This window comes from Xenopus laevis, chromosome 5S, assembly GCF_017654675.1.
Source record: "Xenopus laevis strain J_2021 chromosome 5S, Xenopus_laevis_v10.1, whole genome shotgun sequence".
Lineage (NCBI taxonomy): Eukaryota > Metazoa > Chordata > Amphibia > Anura > Pipidae > Xenopus > Xenopus laevis.
In genome coordinates this window covers 63,747,555-63,771,504 of record NC_054380.1, presented here as the reverse complement: position 1 = coordinate 63,771,504, position 23,950 = coordinate 63,747,555, and the positions used below count along the sequence as shown (strand labels likewise).

The window sequence follows — 23,950 nt, the reverse complement described above, 5'->3', positions numbered from 1 at the left end:
TAAAACCATGTTACACTTTATAACACCAAATGGTAACATGAAACAAGGAGTTAAAATGCCATCACTATCTCCCCGACAAAACAACACAGAAATAGCAGACATCTCTTTCCTTTTCACTAATTAACCCTAGCCTGGTGGATGCTGAGATAGGGGTTTTCCTCTTAACTTATAAGGGAACCCTACCTCTGAAATATTACTAATATTATCTGTATAAGAGTGTTTAGTGCTTTCAATCACATATCATTTGTTGGGAACTAAAGGGACAGACAAAATCCTCGGCAGAAAAAAGGCAGGCGCTTGGTTGAGTTGAAGTAGTCTGAAAAATTCTGTCCTGAAGAAAAAGGACTTCATGTGGAGTCTGTGTTAGGACGGCTGTTGAATTGGAACTGCAGGAGTTAACTGTCTGTGCGTGTTTGAAGAGCTTGCTGCTTAGCCTATGAAAACCTTCTAGGATTTCTAAACCTCAGAAAGGGCCAATGAGCACGCAGCATAGTGACTAGTGGCGTGCGTAGTGAGAAATCTACCTTGTTATACTGAAAACCATTGTGTACAAGTTTGCGTGTTTCTCAGTCATCCTTTTGAATAACCCTTGACTTATTCCGACTGACCTTTCTTTAGTCTCTGACTAATTTGTGCAGCTTGTGTTAAACTGTTATGTAGCTGTCTGTGCAGTTGACATTAGCGCCTATCAGAGCAGCTGCTCTCCTTGTAACTCTCCTGCTCCCAGTCTAACAGCTCCATTGCACCGTTCATCGTTCTGTTCCATAGAGAGGGAGGGAGTGCAAGCACTCAGAAATGTTTTACCAATCCTCTCCCCTTCTTAACAGACACTTTGCGAGGAGCTCAGGTTTACATACAGTTTCCTGGGCAGAGTCAAATCAGAGGAAATGTCCTCCCTCTTGTAAACCAACAACATATAAACTGTGACTCCCCTGAACCACCCACCCTAGCAGATGTAATCTTCCCTCCCTCAGAGAGACTGAAACATCAGGGGGAGGGTGGTTATTCTGTGGGACATCCCTAGTTACAGCTACGCCCACTACCAGGGTTTAGCCCTTAACAAAATCATGGACTCTCTTATCAATTCAACAGAGAGTGGTAGAAAGCAGAGTACACAGGGTGGCAGAAATCAGGGCACGGGCAGAAGAGGAGCAGGTATCTCTGAACACCAAACTGACTTGCAAAGTGTGTAGGATCTGGTAACAACAGGCAGTTGGGTGTGCTGTACAGGGACCGGTGCGTTCTGTGTATTGTTCCTTTCTCCTGCAATTACTGTGTGTCAGGCGGAGATGACAGTGGAGGGAGAATGGTCCCCGGCTGAGGGGGAACATGGACTTGGAACAAAGGAGGAGATGTCTCCTCTCAAGTCTGTGGAAGGAAAGGAGAATGGGGAGTTGGGCCCAGTAACCACAGAGGGAGAAAAACTGAAGGCCAGTGATGATGAGGATCCTGAGGTAGCCAAGGAGTCCGCACAGGACAAGGAGTTCCAGCCCCCAGAAGGAGGATGGGGGTGGATGGTAATGTTGGCAGCAATGTGGTGCAATGGTTCGGTGTTTGGCATCCAGAACGCATGTGGGGTGCTATTTGTGTCGCTCATTGAGGTGTTCGGCTCGAAAGATGACCCAGCACTGACATTTAAGACAGGTGAGTGCTGGCACACGTGCTGACAATCGCTGACTTGCATGGAACCCTAGGGGCTTACAACCTGCGCCTGTTCTGGCATTTCTGACAGCAGCTGGGGGGCCGGCGGGTTTGACAGTCGTGCAGTTGTGAATGACACAAGTGAGCACGTGGAGCCTGGTGCTGGAGGCAGTGGGGTCACAGTCTCTCTAATCGCAGCCATTAACAACAGGGATCCCCAACTTTTTTTTACCTGTGAGCCATATTCAAATGTAAAAAAGAGTTGGGGAGCAACACAAGCATGAAAAGTCCCCTGGGGTGCCAAATAGGGTCTGGGTTATTTGATAGCCCACATGTGGACTGGCTGCCTACAGGAGCCTCTGCTTGGCACTATATTTAGTTTTTATGCAATTAAAACTTACTTCCAAGCCTGGAATTCAAAAATAAGCACCTGGTTTGAGGACACTGAGAGCAACATCCAAGGGGATGCAGAGCAACATGTTGCTCATGAGCTACTGGCGATCACTGCCTTAACAAACTTGCTTAGTTATTGTGGAGTCACACACTTACAAGTGTGATACTCAACCACTTGCTTAGACTATGACTGCTCATATATGAGTAACTTCTAGGCTTACAAAGATGTTGTAAAACTATAACTTTCAACAACCCACTGACAGCCAAAGAGTCCCAGTGGAACTGAGAGGGTTAGTTATGTAGCATGAGGGGCGGTTAGAGCTCTGGCATGTGTATGTATTATGGGCAGGGGCACTGCTAGCACTGACGCTATACTTTCCTGTGCGTAAGGGCCCGTGCTGTGTACTCTACTCCTTCCTTCTCTAATCACACATGGATGTTTGCCTTTCCCTTTAGCCTCTGACACCACTCTGTCAGCGAGGCCATGTGTCACTTGGGTGATGGGCTCAACGGGTTTGGGAGGGGACACCATAGTCCATTCTGCATCTTATGTGTTTTGTCAGGGCTATGGCTACTTTGTTGTGCAGGAAAAGGGAAGGGGGGCACAGGGGTGAATAGTATGTACTTAATTTGGTTTCATCATCTTTATCCGCAAACCAAAGTAAACGTATGGTTCACCATGTTGTGTGCATATTATTTCTTAATTGTTATTAGTATAATGAAAAGCTCCTAGAAATAACCTGTGATTTAATCATAATCGTCTATCTGCATAAAATATCAGTCTGTCTTCCTTATTGTATTCTTGTTCTGATTGATCTATCTATATATCTTTTATTTATCTGTATATGTTTATATCTTTCTTTTATATATCTATGTATCATCAAATATGTGTGTGTGTATAATCTCATCTATCTATCTATCTATCTATCTATCTATCTATCTATCTATCTATCTATCTATCTATCTATCTATCTATCATTCATCTATCTTTCATTTATCATTTGTCTGTCTGTCTGTCTGTCTGTCTATTTACTCTATCTATCTATCTATCTATCTATCTATCTATCTATCTATCTATCTATCTATCTATCTATCTATCTATCTATCTATCTATCTATCATATATCTATCATCATCTCTCACATGTCTTTAGAGCCAGTGGCCCAGAACCTTACAATGACTCTTTTTTGTAGTTTAGGATAGGATTCTGATCCTGAACACAAGAGAAGCTACCTCTATTAGGTCATAAATAATAATAATAATAAATCATAATAAAAAATAATAAAAGTAGAAATCATTACAGAGACAGACTTTTGCATAGGTTCAGGGCTACCTTCAGGGGGATACTGAAGTTAAATGCAGGGTTCTTTTATAATGGGTATGACTGTGGTGAATCAGTGGTGTGGTCAGGTGTCCAGGCATCCTTAGGTCTTTCATTTTTTTATTGTGCCCCATTCTACTTGTTGGCAGGACATTGTGCCCAGGTGACTAATGGGTTAATCAAAGGACCCTGAACGAACTGCATTTGGATGTCATTGCTGTGGTCTTGTAATATATTTTTCTTTTATTGGTTATTAATGTCCAGGTCATGAGGCTTTCTGTTAGTTCCTGCTTCTGATGGGGTATAGTTATCCATTCTCCTAATCTAAAGGCTTGTGACATGTGTGTCTGAGCTTCACATCACTGTTGGGGAAGAATATTTTCATATAAGCTGGATGCATATTGTTTCTTTATTGATATTAGTATAATTGCAAGCTACCTGATTTTATCATAATCTTCTATCTCCATCAAACCAGTCTCCCTTCCTTATTGCATTCTTGTTCTGATCAACCCATCCTTATGTCCTCTGTAAGTATCATATTATAAATCTCATATATTTATCAGTTTTCTGGATGGTTTTCTTATAGATACAGACCATTAAGCAAGATGCAGTTGTTACAAACCTCACATTAAGAAGGTGATAACATTTCAACTAGTTTTATACTTAGTAACTGAATACACGTGTGGAGGGTAGACTAGGAAGCGCTGATCCACACAATCCCATATTCTCAGCCTTATAAGCAGTCACATAAACTAACAAAGTAACAAAGTAGCTGCTGCTTTTCATGAACCAAATGGGATGAGGTAAAGAATCTTCTTTGTTCTGTGGAATGTAAACAGGGTTGTTGTGTCTATGCATTGAATTGCGTTGGCTCTCTGCAGGCCTGCAAGGCATGCATTCTGCTCCTTTCACTTAAGGATCACCCCCAACCCAAGTTTACCCTTCCCCCATCACCCAACTGAAGGTCAAAATAGAATAGTGACTAGTGTAGATATTGCACAAGCCATAGGCATTTTCAGTAGCTTTTCACTTTGTACATTGTTAACATATTGTAATGATTGTGGTGGCTATAATAAGAGTATATTGGTATATTGTGTTAATGAAGGGTTATGACTCAATCACCCAAGCAGCCATAATGTCTCCTGACTGCAGGATAAGGCCAAAAGTCATAAAAACCTGCTCAATATTTGTAAAAAAAAAATTTGATTGCAAAAGGCAAATGTATAAATGCACAGTTATCATTTAAGTTAAAAAAAAAAACTTCACCAGGGCCTTATAAGTCACATTTATATTATCCTGGGCCTGATGGAAGAACCTCCTAAGAAATAACTGACAATGTCATACCTTGATACAATTGAAGATGTAGTTCCTTCAAATTACTTGGCCAAATTAATGTAAAAATAAACTGCTAGATGAATGAGTACAAGTAAATGTATTAAAGAAACCCTAAAACATATAAAAGAAGGACAAAAAAAGGACAAATGTCAGTTTGTTAGCATCCCCCTTTTACAATACTGCTGTATTAAAGTGGAACTGTCTGATATAAAAACATGTGCCCAACGTTGTATAGTGGATGATTTATGTACAAATATTGCTTACAAATATAATATCTTGTTATGATTTATGAGATAATGGCTTATTAATGTGCTTCATTAAACGGGTTATTTATCTTTGAGTTAGCTTTTAAAATGTAGAGGGTCATTTTCTGAGACAATCTGCTATTCCTTTTTATTATTTGTGGTTTTTGAGTTATTTAGCTTTTTATATATATATATATATATATATATATATATATATATATATATATATATATATATATATATATTCATGATAATTGTAAGTTATCAAGTAGGCATTTCTGATTCTTTCTGAAAAGAGACAATTAGAGTAGGCTAAATTGGTTTGCAATTCGCAGCACGTGTGTGTGTTTGTAGCAGCTAAATTGTTCAAGATATATGAATCTGTAACCACATTTAAGCTATTTATGATAATAGCAACATGTTCATCTTTAAAAAAAAAATACTGGACCCCACAGCAAAAAATATATCAGCAGCCCCTACAATTTATGCTGAAAGTTATCTGATATGTATATTAAAGAAGGCCTCTGCGCTCTTACAATGCCCAGAAGCCTTGGTTTTTCATCATACTGTTTACAATTACCTATTTATGCTTTTCTTTATTACTTTTTACTTATTCATCATTACTTTTTAAACCATCTTAAGCTCTTCTTTGGTTTGCACTTATGTTGCACATATGTTTTCACTAGTTTGTTTTCTGTTACAGTTGCTTTTCACATCCAGCTATTGCTCAATAATTAAAGTTCATTTAAGTTGAATACATGGCAGTTTTTCTTGCTTTGCATGCTGCTGACAGCTTGTTAAAAGGCTATGCAAAGAATGTTACTTCTACAGTACAATTGTTTCATCTGTTTTGTTTAGCAGCAGACATAAAAGTATTTCTCTGAATCACTGGAACTAATGAAGGAGAAAAAAAAGATATATACAGTAGATAGTTGTTATCCGTGTACTTGTGCAGACTTTCAAAAGTGTGCAAAATAAAATAATTATGTTTGGCTTTTGGCTGATCTATCCCATTATAAACAACTTTACACTACATATAGGGCCAGAGCTCCTGTAAATCTTAATATGGAGATTGGTGTATTATAATGCACTGGTTTACAATATTGAGCTACACACAGAGGGTGCTGTGTACATTTCTGTCTATGGTGTGTGTTCCTACGCATTAGTACACATTCAACCAATGTTTCTTTTGAGCATCTGAATTTATACAGAACATTTAGAGTTATAGTTCCACTCTGCTGACTACTGCACTGCAGTCTAATATTGCTACAGCTATAAACTGGGTATGATCTCCTTGCACCCTGCTTATGCTGCATGAGTGGTTGCATCGCAGATTGTAGTTGCAGTATGATTCATTTTTAAAGACTGGCAAATTAGCACCCAGGCAATAATCCAAAGTAACCAATCAGTGATCACCATTTTCAGTAAGATGCAAGTAGAACAGTTAAAGCAAAGATGTGATTTGTTGGCAATGGTGCAAATTTGCACATGCTTGATAAATGACAAATATACTTCCTATATTTGTCTTCTACAGTAGTGGTGATGCACCCCCTTGTTCACTCCCAGCTGCCTTTCCCTATCATGTGGAACAGCTTGACTAAAGTAACAGCAGGGGAACTCCTGTCATCTCTGGCCTTCACCAACTCCCTTTTGGGGGCCCCTAAATTCCCATTAAGTTATCAGTCAGGGAACCTGCACACTTCAGAATGAGACTGGTGGCAATATTATTTGTCAAAACTGAGAGAGAAACTAGTATAAGATTTGAGTAGGATCTTGGGCACAGAGGCCAGCTTGGGCAAACATACAATGTAAAACTGTTGTTTTAAAACTGAATAGGCGCCAAACATAAATTAGGCACATAGATAGAATTGACATTGCATTACCAGAACCCAGGCTGCTCTTATTTTACAAGGCATATTCAGGATGTCTACTGTATGACGCTGCAGTTTGCACCCAAGTGCAGATTCAACAGGGTATTAGCACAAAAGATAAGTTAGCGCTGGTCTCCCAGTATGCGTAGCAAAGCTGTTTTCAATTACCTTGCTGCTGAAATTCTCCTGCTTTATACCTTTCTGAGTCCTTTAATGTGACAGTATATAATAAAGGGCATGATGTAGTGTCTTAATATTAGTTTCTTAATATTTGTTATTGTGTTTTTTCCAAAGTCACAAATATACATTTTGCTTTTAGGTTTTTTTCCACAATGGCAGTTTTTTTCCTCAAACTCAAAATTAATAAATTTATACATAAAATGTAGATGATTTATATTCCAGTCAAGACCTGTGTCTCTCCAGCTGTTGATTTACAATTTCCAGCATCCCTCAACAGCCTGAGCTGTCACATTTTTGGATGTTGTAACAGCTGGACCGGCTACAGTTCCAATATGCATGACAATGAAAATAATTTCAGTTGTGTTGGCTGGAAATAACTAACTGCCCTGGTGTTGGCTTGTATGCTCCTGTTGTAGGAAAACGTACTAGGACTGGGTAGGAATGGAAAAGAAACCACTAATTTCTGAAGTTAAGGATATGTGTAGCACAAAAGGGAATCCATTTCAACCTTTGCCCTGAACATATATACAGATATAGGATCTGTTTTTGGAAAACCCATTATCCAGACATTCCGAGTGATGTCCATCTCCCAGAAACTCAATTTTAAGCAAATAATTCTGATTTTTTTTTTCAACATTTTCCCTTTTCTCTGTAGTGATAAAATAGTACCTTGTATTGATCCTATCTAAAATATTATTAGTCCTTTTGGGTTTCATTCATGTTTAAATATTTTTTTTTATCATACTTAAGATATGGTGATCCAAATTACAGAAAGTCCCAGATTCCAAGCATTCTGGATAACAGGTTCCATGTCTGTACTTGAATGGTACCCACATGCGAGTTTAAACTCAGAGAACTCACGAAAAAAGGCAGAATGGAAAAAGCTTAGTAATTTGAATTAGGAATGTTTCCAGATTAGAAAAAAAGGCCAAAATCTAGGCTCAAGTCCCTGCAGCCACCTGCTGCTTACTGCACAGGGGTAACCATAGATCCAAAAGCAACAATGTGCAACACTCCAGTGATAATACTTTGAAAAATGTTTTTATTAACCTGCCTCGCATAAATATTGTTTGTACATTTCATCCCTGCTGTGCCCCCTAACAAGCCTAATGTATTGTACATTGTAAACCGCTACTAAAGTTCTGGGAAAAGTTTAGCTGAAACATGTATGTAAATAGTTTGATGAAAGTGTTTTGGCCAACCTACTCGTTAGTAAGATTTGTCCAGATTTTTAATGTGTTTTTATATTTCTGTAAAATACAGTAGTCCTCAAAGATGGGGGCCAGGGACTACTAGATGAAGGAGTAAATGTATGTAAGTTTTGTTTGTAGATTCGCCAGTATTTAGTGTTTAACAGTGATAAATACAAAAACTAAAAAAATATTAAAAAAACTGCCCTGCTGGTTTTCTGTTTAGTTGAAAGTTTCTGAAAATGCCTGAGACAAGAGGGTTCATTTATAAAAGACTTGGACATAAATGCTAGAGCATTAAGGGAAATAAATTGCAAAAATAGTGCTTATTCAGTAAGCCTTGATGTGCTCTACACCTCTCACCAGATTAAAATCTGGTTCAGGGCTCAGCTCTTGTAGGTGAAAGGCAGTCATATCCTTACCACCGGCCATAGGCTTACCTATCTGCTGCCCCCAGTCTGCTCCTCATGAGTACAGCTCTTCTATTTATGTGGATGTCCAACTAAGAAAAGAGGGTGAACTTGATGAATTTTTTGAATTTTGAAGAATTTTTCCAATCCACACTTAGGGGCTGATTCACTATGGGTCGAATATCGAGGGTTAATTAACCCTCGATATTCGACTAGGAATTAAAATCCTTCGACTTCGAATATCGAAGTCGAAGGATTTAGCGCAAATACTGCGATCGCACAATCGAAGGATTATTCCTTTGATCGAATGATTAAATCCTTCGAATCGAACGATTCGAAGGATTTTAATTCAACGAGCGAAGGATTATCCTTCAATCAAAAAAACTTAGGAAAGCCTATGGGGACCTTCCCCATAAGCTAACATTGACTTCGGTAGCGTTTAGCTGCCGAAGTAGGGGGTCGAAGTTTTTTTTAAAGAGACAGTACTTCGACTATCGAATGGTCGAATAGTCGAACGATTTTTAGTTCGAATCCTTCGATTCGAAGTCATAGTCGAAGGTCGAAGTAGCCCATTCGATGGTCGAAGTAGCCCAAAAAATACTTCGAAATTCGAAGTTTTTTTACTTCGAATCCTTCACTCGAATTTAGTGAATCGGCCCCCTACTGATACAAATCACAAATATCCTATTTTACCCGTTACTTAAGGGCAGAGCTGTTAGATGAGAGTGACACTAAATTATTAAAACTGCTACAGATTAATTATGAATTCCAAACAGCTAGGAACATGTCTGGAATCACTGGTTACTGTTGCCATAAGTGGGCCGTTAAAATCTACCAACTCAGTCCCTCCGGATTAAATCAGCAATTTATTGGCCTGTTTTAGGGTTGCCACCAGAAACACTGGGGCCATGAACAAGTTATTTGTTGCTATCTGGTGCCCCCATGAACATAAGCACATAGTACCAACATTTTGGCAACTCCATTTGTATGCACTGTATAATCAGCTAGCAGTTAGAGAGGTTTTGCTAATTAAAAAAGAGTGAACTTGATGGAAGTATTTTTCCATACCACAGTTACTGATACAAACCCACAAATGCAATAGCACAACTAAGACCGATTGTGCCTACACCTCAAAAAATCTTCATGGAGGACCCAGCACTCACCTTTAAGCAAATTCACACCACTCCCCACCCCAGCCTTTGTCGACCACTCAGCCGCTCACTTACTGCTCACTTACATGCAGTTAAATGGCTATTGTGCAAGTTCTCAGTGCCACCAAAACATTGCCTAGGTTCCCATGGATATCAGGGTGTTATACCAAAGCAATGTCATGAAAAAACTTTCTTGTCAGTGCGGTCCAGCTTTATCAAAGGCAAGTAACCATGGTGACTTTAGTTACTTAAAGGAACAGTAGCACCAAAAAATGTTTATGTATTAAAGTAATAAAAATATAATATACTGATTGTGCTGCACCGGTACAGCTGGTGTGTTTGCTTCAGAAACTCTACAGTGGTAATTTATATAAACCAGCTGCTGTGTAGCCATGCGGGCAGCCATTCAAAACTGAAAAAGGAGAAAAAGGCACAGGATATACAACAGAGAACAGATAAAGATCTGTAGTATACAATAGGATTTTTCAGAATGTATCTGTAATCTATTGTGTATCCTGTGCTTAAAGGAGAACTAACCCCCAATAAGAAAAACTCCATCCACTACCCTAAATAGTCCCCCTCCCTGCTTTCTCCCCCCATAGTACAGTATTCTAAAACATGTCCCTGGATAGCATGTTCACTTATTTATGCAGAGGAGCTTCCGAATCTTCGGGCTTCTTCTGTAAGGGAACACTGACACGGAGGTAACTGGCACATGCACAGTTGGAGCAGTCAGGTATTCATATGTCAATTAGTTCCATAAATTGCCGAAGGGAAAGAAGAAGATCTGAAGAAGACCGAAGATGCGTAAGATGGTGCCCATGAGCTCAGCTGCGCTACTCTGCATAAATAAGTGAGCATAATATTCAGGGATACTTTTTAGAATAATGTACTGTGCGGGGAAGAGAGGGTTTAGTTATTATTATTATTAACATGTATTTATATAGCGCCAACATATTGCGTAGCACTGTAAAGTAAATGTGATTATACAACTACATCACATGAATTAAATACATAGAACATATGGAGTAACAAACATCACAATCAAAACCGGTACAAAAAGGTGAGGAAGGCCGTATGCATAGGCATACAGTCTAAAAGGAAGGGAGTAATACACAAGATGTGGGAGTGGGCAAGATCGAATTAAGTGGGTGAGAAATGTGATATTGTATGTGGTGTTTAAAGTTCTCCTTTAAATGACTGCACCCATGGCTGCACAACAACTTTTTCATATAAATTATAGTAGTCTTTTTATAGCAAACACCAGTGCAGGGCAACAATTAATTATATTGTCATTCCATTAAAACACTTTAATTTTTTGATGTTACTGTTCCTTTAAAGAGCATTTATAGACAAAGCCATTTTTTAATCACTATTTACACTTTAAAGCAAGTAGGAAACATATCTCACATATCTACATAATTTGTTTTTTTGGAGGAAAACTTTATTTGAATTCGCTTCGAATTCAATTCAAGTTTTCGGGTCAGGACTATTCAATCGAATTTTAGACGTTTCAATTTTTTCATAAATAACATTCGATTTGTGAATAAAAATGAATTTTAGAGTTTTTACAAAAATCACATTACTCTAAAATTCGACCTTTGATAAATAACCCCCAAAGTGATTATTATGAATTACAGGCCCAGATAGTATACACAAAATACATTTAAGAAACATCTCTTAAAATCAACTAAAAATTAAGAGAAATTGCAAATTGTTTTAGAAAGTGTTAATCTGAATATGACCTTTAAACGGCATTTTCATATATGCTTTTTTGATGAGATTTGGCTCTGTATAATACCTCTGTATGAAGGTTTTGTTATTTTAGGCTACAAATTAAAATGTCACATGTGCAACAAAGTGACTGTTTGTTTTTACGGTCAAGTTTATTTGAAGAGCTTGAAGTATTTGATGGGCATTGCACATGAACTGTGAATGAAAAGGAAACAAATGACCATCCTTAATCCCTATTATGTCAGTTCACTGACAGGGATAAAGGAATTATTGGGGACTAATCTATAGATAATTGCTTGAATTTGTTATGGAGGATTAGGAAACAGAGCAGTTTAGTGAGAATGTTCAATGTGTCTGAAGCATTGGTTATTTCCTAAGAAATTAACTGTGAATGGGAGACTACACTATTATTATTATTATTATTAACATGTATTTATATAGAGCCAACATATTGCGTAGCACTGTAAAGTAAATGTGATTATACAAGGAAATCACATGAATTATATACAAACAATATATGGAGTTACATACATCACAATCAATACAGGTACAAAAAGGTGAGGAAGGCCCTATGCATAGGCATACAGTCTAAAGGGAAGGGAGTAATACACAAGGTGTGGGAGTGGGCAAGATTGAATTTAAGTGGGGGAGAAATGTGGTACTGTATGTGGTGTTGCATTTGGTAGTGAAGCAGAGTGAGGGTAGGCTTCTCGAAAGAAGTGCGTTTTAAGAGATGTCTTGAAGGCAGAAAGGTTGGGAGAAAGTCGGACATACTAAGGCTAAGGTTTGTCTCACTTGAAAATGCAAGAGAAGCTTGCAAATCCTAGTGTATGTCAAGGTGTGTATCAGTGTCCTGGGGGCATAAAAGCAGTTTCATTTCCATGTCGAGGTGTACAAAAGAGAAGAGACCCAGTCACAGATACCAGTGTAAATGAGGAAAATATTTTAATATTACCACAGTTTTTGTAATATAGACACAGATAGTAATACTGTATATTTGCAATACATAAAATTCAGTTAAGAATGTTGTTTAACAAAAAAATGGGCAAACCACAAATATATATATACAGTTATGAGACAAATTAAGAGAGTGGTTGGCCCAATTTTCCATTTTAGCAGATAAGCCCAAGGACTCTACTAACTGGAGTTTCCCCCATGTTCTATTGTGGTCAGTTTTTTGCTTAGATGTGTGCTGTACTCACACAGGCACATCCAAGCTCCAAACGCATGTGGAACGAATTGCGTAAGGTTTATTAAAATTTTTCACCACAGAAAAACTCCCCATGTTTTATTCATTCCTATGGTTTTCCTATGATTTTTAGAATCATATTTATCAATGGAGTTCACCATTTGATAAATATGCTTTTAAAGATCCTATAGGAATTAATAAAAAGTGAGTTGTAGTCTCACATTTTGATATATCCGCCCCATCATATTGCATTCCACCTGTGTACAGCACTATATGGAAATACAGGCTTGAGATCTACTGATCACCAGCTAAAGGTCTACTGGTAGATCCCGATATACCTTTTGGGCACCCTTGTTTTACAGTATATATTGTATTGTGCACTTGGCACTACACCTGCTAATAGTAAACCAGAAGTAAATTTGATTTAAATGTGTTATATGCATATATGTGACATGTAAAACCAATTGCTGAGATTAGAGTTCCTAGCTATGAAGTGTGGTATGACATTATTAAAGGGAGAAAATTGTGGCACTAGCACTGTTCCTTGCAACAATGAGATCAACTGGTGGAAAAAAGTTGTCTGAAAGATATGGGTACATTCAAGTGTAACGTCTTTAACCACAGGAGAAATGTCCTGCTGCAAGTGCCTAGAAAATTAGTTATGATAACTTCTGCTTTTTTTAATCAGAGTATTGATAATATCAAATTAGAGGAATGGCCTGTGTGTAGATTTGTGCCTAGTTGAGTGCAGTATCAGTTAAGTAGTCTGACAGAAACCAAATTGGACAGGGTCATGGAGAAGAGAAAATAGAAGGTATAGGGCACTCTGGAACCAGCAAGCAGATCGGCCGAAAAATAAAATTTTATTTAGACCATCATTTCAAACTTTATGAGTTTCATGTCCAGTGTCAGATGGACAGGAAACGCGTATAGCTTGAGTTTATGATTAAATGTCAGATGGAAACGAAACGCGTAAACTTTGTAAGTAAAATACTTTTTTGTCTTATCTGCATGTTGGTTATGGAGGGCCCTATACTTTCTATTTCTCTATAGGGATTGACCGCCCCCCTGAGCTGAGGGCCTGGGGCAGGAGCACCTGGGCCACTTTTCTACTCTGGTGGGATTACATATATTTGTGCTTGCTCTTACAAGAAAATTCAAGAGTCGTGTCTATTAAGGAGGGGTTTAACAAGTGCACGTTTAAATGAAAAAAAAGAGACGAGTACATATTTTAAGAATGAGGTAGATTACACACATGGGTGAGATATTTGTTAAAGGTTAAAATATAATTCTCTACCAATATGTTGTGAAGTGGACTGCCAAAATTAAATTGGGTATCCTAAGAAAAAAGTAATGCAAGTTTGAAAGTTGGTGTTTGGTACCTTTTAGCACCAACTGGAATGTTCTTCTTCTAACTGCTGTCAGAGCTGCACAATTAATAATAATGCGAGCCAGCTTTATTATCAGTTCAGCTCTGACACCAGTGAGAATAAGCACTGCCTAGTGAGTGATAGATGGTGCCAAAATATTTAACCCCCACTACTCTGTATCATGAAATACTGAGATATAGCACTGAGTAAGAGTGAGGAGGGCTGTATAAACACTAGAGTGCCACTAAAGTAAATTTTTTTTATTGCTGTCGATGGATGGCAGATTTTGCAGAGAGTGCAGAGGGCAAGAATTTGGGGACAGTGTTTGTATGGGGTAAAAATGATTCCTACAGGCAGTGAGTGAATCACCATACAAAAAAAAGCCTGTTGCATTATAAATATGCAGCAACTTTGTACATCTGGCTGCTTTTTATTGTAACAGCAAATACTTGATCTGTGGCCATTCTTAACATACAGAGAACTATATTAGAGTAGGTCAGTAGTTACAGGAATCTGCACAAGAAACCAAACCATGGAGGTTAATGTTCTTCATTTTAGAAAGAGCAACAGTATATCTTAGGGCTTGTACATATGAGTGTTTCTTTGTGAGTACCCTGGGACCTGTACTCACATGGAAGTATGTAAGGACCTGAATGCAGGTGGAATGCAACATTCTGCAATCCACCTGTGTTCGGCACTTACAAGTACCTGTGTGCATATGGGTCCCTTTATATTAATAGGCTGCATCTCTTTTTACACTCCCTTGTGGCTGAATGCTTTAAAACTGATTGCAGGGGAACACACAAAGACGTGTTTATATGTACGAGCCCTTATGCTATAACTTTCACTTACCTGTGCATAATTTATCAGTGCTAGCAGGGCCGTTCCTGCCATGAGGCTAAACTTTGCGGAAAGGGGGCGGCATCGGGGTTGCTGCCTCAGGTGGCAGGAGCCCACGGATCACCCCTAAGTGCTAGTTCTCCTAATTGTGCAGCTGTCCTTAAGAACAATATGTTAATTTGATCATGAGTAACTATATTTGAAATTGTTTAATTGCTTTTATGCTTCCAAACCCAAAATTGTATTGCTCTGTCCCATTGCTGGCTGCAATGTACAGGTATAGGATCCGTTATCTGGAAACCTGTTGTCCAGAAAGCTCCAAATCTCCCATAGACGCCATTTTATCTAAATAATCCATATTTTCAAAAATAATTTCCGTTTTCTCTGTAATAACATAACAGTACACTGTACTTGATCCAAACTAATATATAATGAATCCTTATTGGGGGCGAAACAAGTCTATTGCGTTTATTTAATGTCTACATGATCTTCTAGTAGACTTTGGGGTATGAAGGTAAATCCTTTATCTGAAAACCCCCCAGGTCCCAAGCATTCTGGATAACAGGTCCCATACCTGTACTTACTTGTTAAAAATATCAACCAGTTAGGCTGCTGATTGCATAGTTGCAGACTACAGGGAGTCCTGCTACTACTTCTCTTCCATCCAGCACCTGGCAAGCAAACACTCTTCCAGTCCAGTTGAACCTATACCCGTCAATGGAAAACTTTGTTGAATATGCAAATATTTCCAAAAGTTGATACAGTTATGTACATTATGCAGTGTCAAATCAATACAAGATATATTCCTCACATATAGGGAACATTATCAGTCCGCAGTAGATACACGTAGATCACAGTAGAAAATTAAAAAAAAAAAAAAAAAAAAATCGGAATCGGTAGAAAGCTCTTTGTAAACCCATTAAGTTTGAAATAAATATCAGAGAACAGATCATTGCCAGATGCTGTTTTAGGGCATTCTTCCTATGTAATAGTAATCATAGCTGTAGGAAAAGCAAAATGTTCTCTGATCTCAAATACTTTCCACATGCTTCCTGTAAATTACTCCTGCTGTGAAATTCGGGATTTGTGTTGCTAAAACCTTGTCCTGTGCAAACCATGTGTACATTTCTGTGTTCAGATTTGTAGATGTGCAATAGACTTTTATGCTGTTTGGTATACGTTATGGGGTTATTTAACAAACGCCGAAATTTCAAAGTTATGTGAATTTTTTTTAACTCAAATAACGAGAATGGGAGGTTAGTTATGAAAAACTCAAACGTCTAACATTCGATCGAATAGGAATGAAAATTTTAATCAAGTTTTTCTCCGAAAAAAACTTGAATAGCAGGAATGCTATTAACATCTTCAAGTGGTTCAACAGACCTCTGCCATTGACTTCTACATGAACTTGGCAGGTTTTAGGTGGCAAAGTATCGAATTTACCATTCGAAACTTAGTAAATCTGTCCTTATGTAATACATTGCTCTATATGTTAGCTGTGCATGATTTGGAGTGATCCATTCATACACCATTCTTATAAGTGAGAGATTCTCTTGGTGATCAAACTTTGTGTGCATACCATGAGCATGCTGGAGAAGCTATAGAGTCGTGTGTATGTATGTATGTGTATATATATTCACGCATGTGAATATATATGTAAATATCTATCATGATGAAGAGGGCACAACGCCAAAAGAAAAAAAATCACCTGGGTTCAGAGTTGTAGTTCAATGTAAACTGTAAACCAAGCCTTTTATCAAGATACAGACAATATGTATATGCATTTCTATATAGCTATATAGTGTATGTTTTATTAGATATGTTCTGTCTATGCAGTTTACACACATGCAAGGACACATTCATGGAATTCCTAGGCAGACAAATACAGTGTGGTTCACATATAGTTGACATTTTGACAGCACAGTAAAATCACTGAAGCCTTTGCAATTGTACTTTTCTTCCCTATTATTATTTTTTAATTAGAAGGAACTGTCAATTGTCTGCTAAACCTTACAAATGGTTTATAATGATGGACTGTTTTATTTTACAGTAGAAATACATGTTCTGACTATATACTTTAGGGTAAGCAAAATATTGAAAGGAACTGACAGCATTTGCACCAGGTACAGATATGGTACAGCAAGTGCTTCAAACTCATCACATCAGTAGGGGTTTCAGTTGAAATGCCACTCCCTTATTCTTGCTAAACTTTCTTTTATTAAAGGGTAAACTAAGTGACAAGCTGAAAAGCTGAAAACCAAAAATGCATCTCTTGGTGAACTCCTATATATAATATAACTCCTCATTCAATATTTGTATTTTTTGTGGCTTGACATGGGAGGGTTCTCAATAGGCAGTATTAATTATGCCTAGACTCCTTCTGGTCAGATTCAAAATTTAAGGGTAATGGCACATGAGGAGATTTTGTCAGTGCTGAACTGTGCTTAATCCTTCCTAGTTAAATGTATTATGAACTCTTTATCTGCTGCAGCTGCTGAAAAGGAGCAGATTGTTTATTATCTGTGTTTAAACAAACTGTCCTGATAACAGGGAAAGGAGGGGTAGGTAGTAAAGGTAAACATAACCAAACAAACTGAAAATGGGAATTTTTAAAATATTAAAAATAGGGATGCACCCAATCTAAGGTTGCACAATTTACCCAAAAAGTCATCCCTACATTTAGGGGGCGATTTGTCAAGGTTCGGATTTGAATTTTGCCACTATTCAAATTTTTTGTTGCACACAAACTTGAATTATATTTTCAAAAACTTGAATATCTGGTATATATTAAGCCACAAAAAAACTCAAAAACGCAAAAGTAAGAACATCCTCATCTAAAATCTGAAGAGTTCATGCAGTCAAGTAAATGGGAGTTGTCCTAGGCAAAATTCAAGCCATTTTTTATTTGAGTTTTTGAGTTTGTAAACTCACAAATTCAAGTTTTTAAAGCCTATAAAATTGAAAAATTTGAGGTATTCTTGTTTTTAAACCAATAAACAATTATAAACCATTTACAATTATATTCAATCAAGTTTTTTTTACATTCAGCTTTTTTCATAAATAAGCAAACATTTAAGTTTTTTTATATTGTGATTTTATTATTTTGATAAATAAGCCCATTAAAGTCATGCGGGACTGGTTTACTTACATAGCTTCTAAACTACACTAGTGCCATTGATTTTTGATGTTTAGTGCCCAGGTTAATGTTTGAGACCTATGTGATTTTAAAGCCCTAAACCCCACAGCAATTGCTTCCATTTTCACATGACAACAATTGAAACTGTAATTGTAAAGGTGACCCTATGATATTTCATTGCATATTCTACCTGGTGGCAGAATAGAAATGTGGCTATTTATACGCTACAAAAATTACAAGTAAAGTGTACCAAAGTCTGGAATCTTAAATAAAAAAGGATATTTGCTGTCCCTGTTATAATGCCACCTTAGTGTCACCGGTGGATGCACTAAGCAGCGCTGAGCACTAACACTTAAATCCTTCATTGCATACAGTTAAAAAAAATGATTTGTAGCAGTCTACTAAAAGAATCCAGACTTTTATGTGCGCTTTAAATAACTAAAAATGTATAAGTCAAACATAAGTCAGTTGCAATGACTGCATTGCCCCCCAAAAAGCTCCCTCAAAGGTTTAGAATTAAGATCAGACAGACCAATAGATTATTTTTGCCTCTGTAATTAGGGATGCACCGAATCCAGGATTCAGTTCGGGATTCGGCCAGGATTCGGCCTTTTTCAGCAGGCTTCAGATTCGGCCGAATACTTCTGCCTGGCCGAACCGAAGCCGAACCCTAATTTGCATATGCAAATTAGGGTTCGGATTCGGTTCGGTATTCGGCCGAATCTTTCGCGAGGGATTCGGGGTTCGGCCGAATCCAAAAAAGTGGATTCGGTGCATCCCTATCTGTAATGTATGTAGCTACCGTTTGCAGTGAATTGCTAATCATGGGTTGTTTACATTTGTCAGCCAGTGTTTAGGTCATGAAAGTTGCATGGATAAGCAGCAGGGTTCAATGACTGTTGTTTCTACTACTTCCCTGTTTTTATTTAATGCATTTTCACATTCCTATACATATCTGTGTCTGTAGATGTTATTTATAAGATCAAATGTGACATGTACAAGACTCATACAATACTTTTAATTTTATAGAAAGCCCAACAAGCACAAAAACTGCACAGAAATTATCTAAATCAGCTGAACCAGTCTACATGAACGGCATCTCTGTAACAGTGATGTGCTCTTCAAGTATGTCTGGTGAATCCCTATGCCATTGTGATCTTGACTAAGAACCATGTAGGCCCAAGTACATAATACGATCCATAACACCTCCATGAATATACTGTAATCTCTTTTATAGGTTTATGTGTGTATTTTTATTAAGCTGTGGGTCAGCAGGTAAAGAACAGGAGAGACAGTAGACAAGACAGGGGTTCCTGTGTATGATTAAAGAATACACAACAGTGTGCAAGCATACAGGGTTCGAGATTTTTTTTATCTGATTTTTTAGAGAAAAATTATTAGTAAAGATTTAGTAAATAGCCCCCACAATCATTTCAATGGGTTTGGGGAATTGAAGGTGCTTAAAATGTTATGTTGTGAGGTCCAGGAGCTTTTAAGAATTTTGTGCCACTATAGGTTGGGTCCTCTTGTATAGAGGGTATGTAAGTATGCACATGTTTTTTGTGAGAGAGCCATATTAAAATAATTCCACTGACAATTTAGAAATCCCACTTTCAGGACAATCAGTTCAGTAAGGTAGTTAGAGTTATGGCTAATGATGGGTGAATCTGACCTGTTTCGCTTCTCCGAAAATTTGCGAAACAGTGAAAATTTGCCAAAATTCATTGAAGTCTATGGGTAACAACATTTTTTTTTGACCCATGATAAATTGTGTGAGTCTATGGGTGTCATTTTCATGACAAAATTTGGCAAAAAATTTAGCTCATCTCTAGTTATGGCCAGGGTCGGACTGGGTGTGGTGGACACAAGGGGAAAAAACACCCCAGACTTTTGCCTGCCCTTTCCTGTCACCAATCTCCTGGCCCAGTCACAGCCTTCAAACTGAAATTTACATATGCGCATTCACATGAGGGGGGGCGGGCTTGTGGCTGGGGCCAAGTCCCAGAGAAGGCTTTGCGCATTGGCGGAGGTGAGCCCAGGGCCCCCCAGTCCGACCCCGGTTAAGGCACATGATGTGTTTTTTATATCCATGTGTTACTGCACTGAAAACAAGTGTTTCTGTCCAAAATCTGCCCTGTGTTCAGAGCAGCAGGGAGATGCATTGCATATGACACAGGGGCATCAGCTGGCTTTCTCTGACATTTTTATAGGCCACTGGCCAGTGCTGAATAAGCCTTTATATGATCTGGGAAAATACTCTGTTTCACCATCACTGGTACAGGTGGCACAGAGATCAATATTTTATTGTCATCCAGGAATCTCTATTTATAAATGTTTCTGATCATGATCCAGACAGAAGAGAACATGTGGTCTAGACTAGATTGTAGCACATTAACTTTATGTTCATGCAGGCTTAACATTTTATTGACAAGAGGATTAATTTACTTTGTGAAGGGGTACAAGTTCTGGAGCGCTAAGAAGCATAATGTTGCAGCCAGATGCAACTCCCATGGGGCAAGGTGCAAAGTGCAGATAACCTGATGTTTTGCTCAGGGATTATTTTATCAGTTTATAAATATAGCATTGCTAAAGTTCACAATTCACAGTTGTTGTTAGATTGTACTAAATAAAGATTTTTTTTCAAAGAAAATATGTCTTGCCAGCAGCAGTAGTGCAAGTGTTAATTTACATGCATCATAAAACTTGTGTTAGGTTTAAGAGACTGTCGCTCTACTGTTTGACATGAGGGAAAGCACAGAACAGTTTCTTTATATGGTAATAAGCATTATGGATCTGCATGTTTAGTAAATGGCTTAAATGGGAGAATGCAAAAGACTGTTGATATCTCCTTACATGAAAAGTCGCTGTTCATTAATCATTAATTATAATCGTTAATCATTTTCTGGGAATATACAGGTGCATTGATAAAGGAAATAGACATTTAGAACCAGTTTTTATTTATCACTCTGTGTATGAGTGGCATTACTTTTGGCATGTCTAGATACAATGTGCAAAGAGAAGTAATAGTTTTAGTAATAGGTCCCCTTTTTGTCCTCGGGGGGCTGTACTTTGTATCTAGAAGGAAAATACACACAATTCAACTTGTGCTTGCTCAGGTGCTCAGAAGGGGGATTTGACCACTATAGAGGAAGCAGACCCTGAGGTTCCCCTTTTCCACAATGTGACCTTATTTATTATTAAAAAAAAAAGCACAATCTAATCAGATCGAGGTCAAACGCGATAAAATCAAGCGAAAATCTGAATCCTACGATTTTTTTTATGAGTTTTTTCCCAAATCGTGTGATTTTTTTTGTGCTTTTTCACGAAAAGCCTGAATTTTTCCGATTTTTGCCTGAAAAGTCCGAAATAGTTGGATTTTCAGGCTAATTCGAGCGCAGACCACAGAAACTTCCAAATAGATTAGGGACCTCTCCCACTGACTTACAGTATGTACAACCTTGGCAGGTCTGAGATGCTGGATTTTCTTATTTTCACTTTTTTCCATCCTTAGGAATTCATAAATCTCGAAATATTCAAGTTTTTTTTCCACAAAAAATTTGGAATTTATATTAAAAAAAACTCAACGTTCGAATGGCAAAAACTCGAAAAGTTTTATAAATAACTTGCTTAACAGTAGACAAAATAACTTTTACATCAATTATATTTTACACTGATATGAATAAACATTAATATAGGCAGTGAACACTTGCATTAGAAGCCAATAGAACATATTAGAACTCTGTTTTGAATCAGAGCCATATGGCAACCATTTTTCTAAACTTGTTGCACAACTCTGCTATGTTTCTCTTTGAAACTAACTTGAATTTGTTTTAGGGAAAGACCAAGAGAAAAAAAATCAAGCATCAAACACAAGTCCCTGCCACTTGTTTTTGCTGCTGCTTTGCATGTGGCATAATAACAAAACATGATGTAGAAAGAACTGCAATGGGATTGGTGGAAAATTGTGCGGAACTGAGCTTATAACTTCATTGGCATCATCTCCTTGCACAGCTTTCCTCCATAGTCAATATAAATGCACTGTTGGGCTACACTGAACTTGTGTGTTTTCTTCAGAAACTCTACTATAGTTTATACAAACGTGCTGCCATGGGTGCAGCCATTCAAAGCTGAAAAAAACAGAAAAGGCACAGGATACACAGCAGATAACATAAGCGCTGTAGCATAACATGGGATTCTTCAGAACTTATCTGTTATCTACTGTGTATCCAGTGCTTAAATGGCTGCCCCCATGGCTAGCAGCTTGTTTATACAAACTATTTTTTTTTTTGTCTGAAGAAAACACACCAGTTTTTCCAGCGCAGGGCAACAGTACATTATATTGCCTTTCTTTTAAAGCACTTTCATTTTTTGGTGTTACTGTTCCTTTAAGTCTATTAGAAAAACATGTAAACATTAAACAAACCCAATAGGCTGATTTTGCATACCATAAGAATTAATTATATCTTAGTTCGGATCCAGTACATGGAACTGTTTTATTATTGCACAGCAAAAGGAAATATTTTTTTTTAAAATGTGGATTATTTTCATAAAATGGAGTCTATGGGAGCCTTTCAGTAGTTTGGAGCTGTCTGATTAATGGGTTTCCGAATAACAGATCCCATACCTGTACTTTATTTGAACAGGTACTCTGGATTGCCATGCTTGCCATTTTTACAGACCTAAGCTTAAACTAGGAAGAATAAGAGTAAAGGAAAACACAGTAAGCAGAGGTCTGCCCACACAAGTGGAAGCTGTACTTTTACAGGCTGAGAGCAGTGGAACCAAGGCTCTGCTTGTCCTGGCCCATAACCCTCAGGAGCTGATGGCCTTTTAGAAGTGAGTAGGGGTGGTGGATATAGTCTATTTTGAAACTGTTACAGTTTTATGCATTAGTTCAGGGATCCCCAACCTTTTGAACCCATGAGCAACATTCAAAAGTTAAAGGAGTTGGGGAGCAACACTAGCATGAAAAATGCTCTTGGGGTACCAAATAAGTGCTGTGATTGGCCATTTGGTAGCCCCTATGTGGATTGTCAGCCTACATTGAGACTCTGTTTGGCAGTGCATCTGGTTTTTATGCAATTAAAATTTGCCTTTAAGCCTGGAATTCAAACATAAGCACCTGTTTTTAGGCCACTTGGAGCAACATCCATGGGGTAGGAGAGCAACATGTTGCTCACAAGCTACTGGTTGGGGATCACTGCATTAGTTGATGCATTTCTCAGCTGCAGCCATATTGAGCATTACTAAATTCTGTAACAGATCATCAACTCTTAAACATTTATAAATTAATTACCTGCATTTTTTTATCAGCTGATGTTTCAAATGTTAACCATTTCAATGGTCAGCGACCTGCTTATATAAAATGAGAGAAAATTCAACAAACATATTTGTAGACATATTACATAATAGCAAAGTGACTAATGAAACGGGTAGGAAGGATTTGCAACTTTAGGCTGATTATGTTGCAGGACTAAGGCTGGAAAAGTTGAGTTATATGAAAGGCTTATATGCCTTTTGAATAGCATTTGAATTCTGATTCCACTCAGCAGTTAGACTATTATGCCAAAAAGAAGCACATCTTCTAGATACTAGAACATCAACTTATAGCTAAAATTGAGCTCTCAGAAAGTTTCTAAGCAGAATTCTTTCAACTTTAGATATTCGTGTAAATGTGATATATATACAATATCAACCTTGCCTACATAAATTAGCCCACTGTTTCATGATCAAAGTATAATATTGTTTATAGTTAAGTGGCTGACTCCATAGGAAACAAAGGAACCTATTACTACTCTTCCCCTGCAGGGTGCCCTTGTGACTCCAGTGGTGAAACCAGGTAACAAAGCTTTTCTCTTGCTCCTAGGAACAATGTTTTCTGCTTCAGGAAGAATAAACATTCTGTAATCTTAATGAAGCAGGCATTTGGCTTTTGATTAATTACC

At 37.8% G+C, this 23,950-nt stretch overlaps 1 protein-coding gene across 1 annotated transcript in view; it reads left to right on the top strand.

Moving 5' to 3' along the window:
• The first annotated feature begins 1,012 nt into the window (after positions 1-1,012).
• The window catches only part of slc16a10.S (solute carrier family 16 member 10 S homeolog), a 40,705-nt gene continuing 17,767 nt past the window's right edge, over positions 1,013-23,950 (top strand). The window contains exon 1 of the mRNA XM_018265394.2: positions 1,013-1,644. Within this exon, the coding sequence (XP_018120883.1) occupies positions 1,290-1,644 (355 nt within the window). The 5' untranslated portion in view covers positions 1,013-1,289. The remainder of the gene's footprint in view (positions 1,645-23,950) is intronic.